General features: G+C 29.8%; 1 protein-coding gene across 1 annotated transcript; it reads right to left on the bottom strand.

Annotated features, from left to right (window-relative positions):
* Positions 1-660: 660 nt before the first annotated feature.
* Positions 661-2,397, bottom strand: LOC145834151 (uncharacterized). Its single transcript, XM_082941513.1, has 2 exons — positions 2,057-2,397; positions 661-1,743 (listed from the first exon to the last, which is right to left on the bottom strand). Exons 1-2 carry the CDS (start codon positions 2,374-2,376, stop codon positions 1,167-1,169), a joined length of 897 nt encoding a protein of 298 aa, XP_082797639.1. The 5' UTR covers positions 2,377-2,397; the 3' UTR covers positions 661-1,166.
* Positions 2,398-8,909: the final 6,512 nt, after the last annotated feature.

Below are 8,909 nucleotides of genomic sequence, written 5' to 3'. Positions count from 1 at the left end.
AAATTTAATAAGTTTACATGTCAAAATTGTTTAAAACTCCAGGTTTTTTTTCAAGTTCCAGGTAGTTTCTTAATTTTTTTTTTTTTATGCCTAAATTGTCAAAGCTTCAGGATTATTATCAACCATGACTATTTCTTCACAAACTGACACCAAAAATCACAAAAAACTTGAATCCCAAATATAAACTAGTTTACGACTTATTTGTTTAAGTCTAAGGATGTAGCTATTTTAAATTTTCAAGTTTTTTACATAAACTTGTTTTCTTTTTTAGTTGAGTCGCCTTTTGATTTGCCAACTGAAACTCTTCTGTAAGATTATAATTAAACAACAATGGTTGCTAAAACCTTAAATTAATAACTAGAAGTTCTCAAGGTTTTTAAATATAACCTAAAACCTTCAACTTAATTTGTTTTCAAGTTATAACTTACGAAATTAACCAAATTTATATTTAACATATCATGTGACTACAATGTTCCTGTACTTAGGCTTGTTTATTATAATAAAGCAATTTTTATTATTTAGATCTCATACTACTCGAAAGTTGGTCAAACTTATGTAAATTTTAATTAGTATCTTAGTCTTAACAGGTGTTATACCTGTAGTTATAACAAATATCTTCACATAACTGTTACAATTTATTAAATTATAAGGATAGGCAAATACTTTTAAATAACAAAGGCTTCAAAAATTTTAAAAACTTAATACTGTCATAAGAATATCAAAATAAATAAAGGTGTGTTTAAAACTTGAGCTGTTTTATGTAAATTCATATATTTATCACATATGATAAAAACGTTCAGCTTAAAAATTTCCATAATGCAGTCGAACAAAGTGTTTTTAGCTAATAAAATTCTCGGTTTTGAAAACTATTTCACAAGTTCTCAAACTTTTGTAACTTTTAGTTCATAAAAACTCCATTTGTAAAATAACAACATAACTTAATGAAATTTTAACTTAACAAACATACTAGTTTAACAAAGAAATTACTTAAACTTTTTTAAATTTGTTAAAAATTTATTTAATAAAAACGATTTAAACTATTTTAATCTTAATAATATCATATATAAAACTAAGCGATCATAACAAATTCTTCTTAGCTATGTAAAAATTTCCTAGGGATGCAGTGTTCAACTTTCGACACAAAACTCAACATTCACGTTTGATTTTTAGCGGGAAACTTCGCGCTTTCCCCTGGTTTGCTGCCCGTTCTTCTTGGCGAATCCCCTTCCGTTCTTGCCGCGTTCTCCGTTCAGGTTATTTCCCTTCTGTTTCTGTCCCTGCTGCTTCTTATTCGTGCCGTTCGCCTTCTTCTTCTCGTCACCATTGCCGTTTGCCATCTTCTTCGCGGGCTGCTCCGAATTTGCCTGGCTGGTTTTCGGGCAAAGGGCTTTGTGGGGTATCTTGGTGAGCAGCTTGGAGTCGAGGACTTTCTGGTAGTACTCGCACAGCTGGGCGTAGGTCACGTCCAAGTTGGCAACTGCGTCCTTGGAGCCGGTCAGCATCATGAACACCTTGCTGCCGAAGTTCCTGCCCATCTCGACGAGGTCCGCTCCCTTCAGGTCGGCGGACAGCAGCTTGTTCTCCTGCTCGACGAAAGCCACCAGCTTTTCCATCTCCGCCTTGGTCAGCGCCGGCTTCTCCTCCCCGTTCTTGGCGATCTGCAGCCTCGACTGAACCATCTTGTTGCCTGCCAGCAAGGTCAGCACGTCGGTCGCCACGTTCACCTGCGCGCTCGTCTCGCACCTGTTTGTATTCATTATTATAATCAATTCTTAGCATTTATTATGTTTATAAGTAATTAATGACTTTCATAGTGATTTATTTTTATTATGATTTTGTATATTTTAAGTGACAACTTACTGAATTGAAATTAGCAATATAATTTTTTTAAATGTACTACTATGAAACATAAACAAGTTTTGGTTTGTCTGTTTTCTACATATATACAAATATACAAAACTTTTATCTTTAAAATTTGTTTTTTAGCATTTAGGCTTTAAGCAAAATTTACTAGAAGCAATCGAATTTTAGAAACTGCAAATAAGAAACTTCATACCTCAAAACCTTCTCGTTCCTCGACTTCTGCTTCTCCTCCTTGGCCTGCTGCTTCGACTGCGCCTTCTCCACCTCGTTCACTTTCTCCTTCAGCGCGGGGATGAGGTTCAGAGCCGCCTTCACGTCCAGCATCGTCTCCAAAGCCTGCTTCTCCTTCGCGCTCAACTCCGAGTCGTCGTGCAGTTCCAGCTGGGCGATCTTGGAGCAGGTTTTGTTGATCTGCTGGGTGTCTTCCAACACGGAGGATTCCTTCTCTTCGAGGTAGGCCAGGTACTTGCTTTCGCTCGTCGTGCTTTCGCTTGTAACGCTTCCGTTGCTCATTTTTAGTTTTTGTTTACTGTTAAGTCTGTTAAAAAATTTAAAGGTACCTTTTTTGTTTGAAGAAATTAAACTTTATATTTTTAAAGAGTGTACTAGTTAAAAACTTGTAAAAAGATCTTTATAAAAACTTCAAGTAATTGTTCAATGTGTTAACCAAAAGTTATAACAAACCAAATTATACTTAAAAAAATCAAGTTTACAATTTAAATAAAAAGTAACTTCAAACAGGTAAAAAGCATAAACTTTTATCAGAGAATACAAGAACTAACAAAATATTTTCTAACGAACATAAACATGCTATTATGCATTTAAAAGCTTTAGTTTATAAAACAAAACTCATAAAAGTGTTAAGTCGCAACAAATGTGTACTACATTAAATTTATTATAAAAATGGCATTTTAAATACACATATTTACTAATATTATAAAAAAATTATTCTCTGCAATAGGCCTAAAAAGTAAAGTTCAAAGTAAATGTTCATTTCCTATTTCTTCGATTTAGCATCTTCTTGCTTGCTGCCCCTAAACTTGTTCTGCTTTTGTGGTTGGAAAATTGGTTTGCTGCCTCCATTGTTGCTCCTGTTAGTCTTGGGTGCGCCTTTGAACTGATCCCTCTTGCCTTTGTTTCCATTCCAGTTTGGGTTGGAGCCGTTCTTTCCGTTTTTGCCTTTCCAATTGTTGCTTTGCTGTTTGGGCAAACCTTGACCATTCTCAACGTTTTTGTCTTCTGGCGATTTTGCAGCTGCTTTGCCAGATGGCTTCAACTCAAAGGGCTTTGCATTCAAATTCAACTTGGAACCATTCTTCTTCATATCTTCTGGCTCTTTGTCTACAGCTTCAACCTGTGAAGGCTTGTCTGCCTCAGGTTTCCCACACATTTGAGTCACTGTGAAGTTGTGAGGCACGCTGCTGAAGTAGGAGGAAGCCAACAGCTTTTTGAAGTAGCCGTTCAAAGTGGCGTAACTCACTTCAGAGTTCACAACGTTTTCTTTGCTTTCATTGAGCATCATGTAGACTTTGCTTCCAAAGTTGGCGCTGAGCTCAACAAAGTTTACAATGTTCATGCTGTCATCAATGCCATACTTGATTTTGTTTTCGTTTTTGACAAAGTTGACAACTTCATTCAACTCATCCTTGCTCAAGATAGGGCCCTCACTATCTGAAGTTATGTCTTCCTGGACAAGCTTGTTCTCAGCAACAACATTCAGTATCATGCAGGCGGTAGAGACTTCATTTGAAACCTCAAATTTGATCTTTTTCTCTTCCTTGGCCTTCTGCTTTTTGGCTTTGGCAGCGTCTTTTGAATCAAACTTCTCAAAATCTTTGTATTTTGTCAGCACCTCATCAATGATTTTCAACTGGCTCTGTGTCTCGCCTAAATCGTCCAAGGACTTTTCTTGTTCGGGGGAAATCTTCTTTCCTTCTGCAATCTTGCAGCAAAGGCTGTTCATCTTGTCGATTTTCTTGGTAACATTTCTCTTCTTCTTTTCAACCAGATCCACGTAAGGATTCTTGCCTTCAGACCCATCTCCCCCGCAGCTTACTGTTTTGTCTTGTTTCATTTTATGCAAATGCTTATATATACAACTAACAACTGTGGAATTGTTACTTTGTTAGCTTAGTTAAATTTTTGGAGCTAATAGCGACAGGACTTACAAAAAATCTAAAAGCATATCTTTTAATTTATACTAGTAACTATACTAAAAAAGGTAAGATATACAACTTATTAAGTAATTTTTTTTAATTTTCAATATAAATGTATATATAGACGTAAATATTTTAAATACCAAGTCTTAAGTCTGTAGCTGATCAGTAAAATATTTCTTTATGTTCTGAAATTGAGTTCAAGTTAGTAAAAAATATTTTTTACTATCATTAAAAACAGGATGATAAAAAAAGCAACAATAAAAAATACACTATAAATTTGTTTTATGATTTTTATGTAGGGCTTGGTAATTTATTTTAAAGTATGGCTTATCTAGATTTTTTCTAATAAAAATAGTCATAATAAGGACTAAAAAATTAAAGTCAAGTTTTACTTTAATTTTAATAATAAAGTGGCCCCACTGGTTTTCTATAAATTTCTTTCAGGGTTTCAAAAGTACATGCTTTTGGGTCTATTTTTAGTTTAGTTTAAGGTTAAAAACTGTGTTAAATACTATGACCATATTAAAAACATACTATAAAGCTTATTCAACTTGTTTTTTATTTTTTTGATGATGGAATTTCTTTATTTATATGATTAATTGTTCAAAATTCCAGGTTTTCTTCAAAAATTTTTTAATTCTAGATTTTTTTGCCTAAAATGTCAAATTCTAAGTTCTTCCAGGATTCGAAGTTTTGTGGCAAACCTGATTTTAAGTTTAGAAACTGTGTTAAGTAGTACAAAAACATTGAAAAGATACTTTAAAGTTACTTTGTATGCGTTTTATGATAAATTTTTTTTTTTGATAATGACAAAAAAAATTTAACTATATGATAGATTTTTTGTGTCAAATCAAAATCTTACTACTTAACATGTAAACACTGATTATAATTCCAGGTTTTAAAGTGATTTTTGTTCAAAATACCAGGTTTTTTTTTCTAATTTCTCAAATTCCAGGTTTACATAGCCTAAATTTCAAATTCAAGGTTTTTTCAAGATTACAGGTTTAGTGGCCATTCTGTAAGAAATAGACTTAATTTGATCACTTTACGTTTTAACCGAATAAAAATAAAATTCTAATTACTTTAAAAAATATTTTTATTTAATACAAATAAGCTTTAAGTTAGCTTAATATTGTTCTAAAAACTATTCACACGGTTACCAAATGCTTTTGGCAAATTTTTTCCAGATTTTCAAAGTTATAAAAATTTTCAGGTTTTTCAAAAGTACAAATTTTTGGATCTATTTTTAGTTTTAAGTAAGAAACTGTTTTAAACAGTATAAAGAAATTGAAAAGCTACTTTAAATGTGAATTTAATTAAAAAAAATTTTGACATTTTAACTGATTACCGTTATCAGGATTGCCTAATTTTTTTTAGAAACTTCTGGGTTTTAAAAACTACAGGTATTTCTGTTTATTTTTAATTTTAAGCTATGTTTAAGGTTAAAAACTATGCCAAGTAGTATAACACATTAAAAAGATAATGTAAAGCTACTTTAAATATGTTTTTTTTTTTTTTTTTTTGATAATGACAAAAATTTTTTTTTATATAGCAGTTTTTTTGAGTTTTTAAAAAAATTACAACTTAAAATGTAAAAATTGTTTGAAACTCTAGGTTTTATAGTGATTTTTGTTTAAAACTCTAGGTTTTTTTCAAAATGTCTCAAATTCAAGGTTTTTCCAGGTTTTTTAGTTAAAATTGTCAAAATCCAGGTTTTTCTAGGATTCAAAGTTTTTTAGCAACCCTTCTTTAAACTTAGCACATAAAGTACTCTCAATTGCATAGATAAACTCCAAGCATGATAAATACATATGTTATAAAACTATATGAAGTTAACTGCTCAATATATAAGAGCTTAATTATCAAAATATATTTAAATAAGCATGATAAGTATAAATTATAGATTTAGAACAAAAGCTACAATGTTATATATAGAATGTGAAGAACTAGCAGCAGGCAGGGTTGCCACTCTTTGAGCCAAAAAATTTTCCCTGAGTGACCAAAAATTTCCCTGAGTTTCCCTGAGTATTTTTCAAATCTTAAAAAAAAATTTCTCTTCTAACACAAATTATTAATACCTCATTCTCATTTTTCTTCTTTAATAATAAAAGGAAGGTTGTATGTGTATGCTTCTGCATTAAATTTATGAAAAAAAACTGTTTTCAAAAACTCAATCTTAAAAGTCTTTAAAATCTGAAACTGGATTAACTAAACCTCATTCTAGATCTAGAAAAAAATTTCCCTGAGATTTTTAAAAACTTCCCTGAAATTTAGAGAAAAAATCAAAACATCCCTGAGTTAAAAGAAAAATGCCAAAATTCCCTGAGTTTCCCTGAGATTTTCTACAGTTTGAAAATTCCCTGAGATTCCCTGAGTTCCCTGAGTGTGTGGCAACCCTGAGCAGGACTAAAAATTTTAGGTAAGCATTTTAAAATCAATAAAAATCATGTTCTTGAACAAAACTTGTAATATAAAACAACTAAATATTGATACTGCATCAACTAAATCTTATTCTAGATCTAGATATAAATATGCCCTGAGATTTTTAATAATTCAATAAATTATCAAGAGATTTTTATTCTAAAAAAATGCAATGAGTCATCCTTAGTTTTTAAAACTTAGTTATTTTGAGTTACCCTGAGATTTTCTAGAATTTTAAAATATCCTGAACTTTCTTGAGTGTGTGGCAAGCCTGATAAAATCTTTTTTTATATAAACAGGTGGGAGATAGGCGTACTGACTAAAAAGATAACAAATTAGTTTTATACTACTTATTAATTAATCTAATATAATAATTGAAAACAACAGTTTGTACATTAAACTCATCTTAACATATGTTAAACATTTATATTAAATTTCATCAGAACAACTTATTTAGAATATTAAAATATAGTTAATTTTGTTAAAAAATTTCATATCATATCAGTTTAACATCCTAAGCTATTGCTCTCAGCTCTGCTAGCTACAACTGATTTTGTAAAACAATATTTGCTAAAATTCATGATAAAATGATGTTTCTCATAATTAGTTTAAATTTGTAAATAATCAAAAGCACTTAAGGGCATAGGGGGATAAACACCCTTTTTTGGTTTTTGATCTTATTTTATTTAGTTTTTACTAAGCTACAAAATGCTTTTTACAGATTAAAAAAATTCAAAATAATTTTTGAGATATAGCCGGTCAAAGTCAGAGGCAACAATAGGATCCTTATGGGAGGCGCAAACTAAAACAGCAAATAACTAGAAATCACTAAAAATCTATCTACTCCTACGTTTTTTGAGATAACTACCTCAAATTTTCAGGAAATGTTCCTTGCAATATTTAGAAAATTCTGTCGGAAGGAATTTTTAAAAAATTAAAAAGTTAAAATTTTATTTAAAAAAAACAAAAAAAAAACTGTTTTTTTGTTTATTTTTTAAATGAAGTTTTTATTTTTCAATTTTTTAAAAATTCCTTCCGACAGAATTTTCTAATTATATCAAGGAACATTTCCTGAAAATTTGAGGAAGTTATCTTAAAAAATGTAGGAGAAGATAGATTTTTAGTGAAATAGTCTATTTTTGCCGTTTTAGTTTGCGCCTCCCATAAGGATCCTATTGTTGTCTCTGACTTTGACCGGCTATATCTCAAAAACTATTTTGAATTTTTTTAATCTGTAAAAAGCATTTTGTAGCTTAGTAAAAACTAAATAAAATAAGATCAAAAACCAAAAAAGGGTGTTTACCCCCCCCCCCCCTATGCCCTTAATACAGTTTGAAGGTTTTTGATAAAATACTTCAGATTTTCATAAGTACAAGTTTTGGGTGTATTTTTAGTATAAAATTAAGTTTTAGGTAAATTTAGTCTTAATTATTAAAACAAATTTAAAAATTTTTTTGTAAAGCTATTTTAATGTTTTTTTTTAATTAATACTGACTTAATCTTAGATAAAACTTTCATTACTTGACATGTAAAAATTGTTTAAATTCCAGGTTTTTTAGTGATTATTGTTCAAAATTCCTTACTTTTTATCTAATTCCTTATACTACAGGTTTTTTAGCTTAAGTTGTCAAATTCTAGGTTTTATCAGGTTTTTAGAAAACCTGTTAAATCTCATAATATTTTTCAAATTATGAGTTGGCAAAATTTTTGCCCTTTAGCTTATTAGAATTTTTAAATTTCTATTTCAATTAATAGAATATTGCTAATAAAGCTTATATAATTATTAAATACCATAAACAAAAGATTTTTTAATTTGGGAAGGATAATTAAAAATTAACAAAATAATTTAAAAATTTAACATATATTTAAAAAACATCTTATAGTTTTTGAATTTTGCAGTCAGTTTGAAACTTTTGAAGTTTCATCAAATGCTGTATGCTAAATTTCATACTGAAAATTTTTCAATGATCAAGTGACCAATTGACTTTTATGGCTTTTAGCCAGTTTTGGACTTTTAAAAAGGATTATTTGTATACCAGGACCATAAAAAAAAATTTCAACACAAATAATGTTTCAAATATATTTTATAAATTATATGCTTTAAATAAAAGGCTAACAAATAATCTTATGGAGTTATACCAAACTAGCCTGAGACAGTATAAGTTACTAAAAATTTTCAAAAAGTAGTAAGATAAAAAATAAAAACTACTACTTAAAGTTGAATACTTGATAAAATGATAGAAACAACACAGGACTTAATTTAGAATAAAGACATACTTAAGAAAAAAATTCAATTTGAAAATCACTAAAAACTAGCCTTAGGTTTTGGAAAAAACAAACTGTCTTGATTTTTAAGACTTTGAGATCTTTAAGTTTACTGAAAGACTGCAAAGAAGCCTGAGTCAGTTAAAGTTTAAAAAAATATTCTAAGTTTTCAAGCAATATAACAAACACTTACATTCAACT

Source organism: Thalia democratica, chromosome 4 (assembly GCF_965202585.1).
Source record: "Thalia democratica chromosome 4, ktThaDemo2.hap1.1, whole genome shotgun sequence".
Lineage (NCBI taxonomy): Eukaryota > Metazoa > Chordata > Thaliacea > Salpida > Salpidae > Thalia > Thalia democratica.
The sequence above is the reverse complement of the archived record's forward strand: the minus strand, read 5'-3'. Positions and strand labels throughout refer to the sequence as shown.

Coding starts and splice junctions, on each gene's coding strand:
- LOC145834151 (XM_082941513.1), bottom strand. CDS start 2,376: ATGAGCAACGGAAGCGTTACAAGCGAAAGCACGACGAGCGAAAGCAAG. Junction 1,744..2,056: donor AGGAACGAGAAGGTTTTGAG/GTATGAAGTTTC, acceptor GAATACAAACAG/GTGCGAGACGAGCGCGCAGG.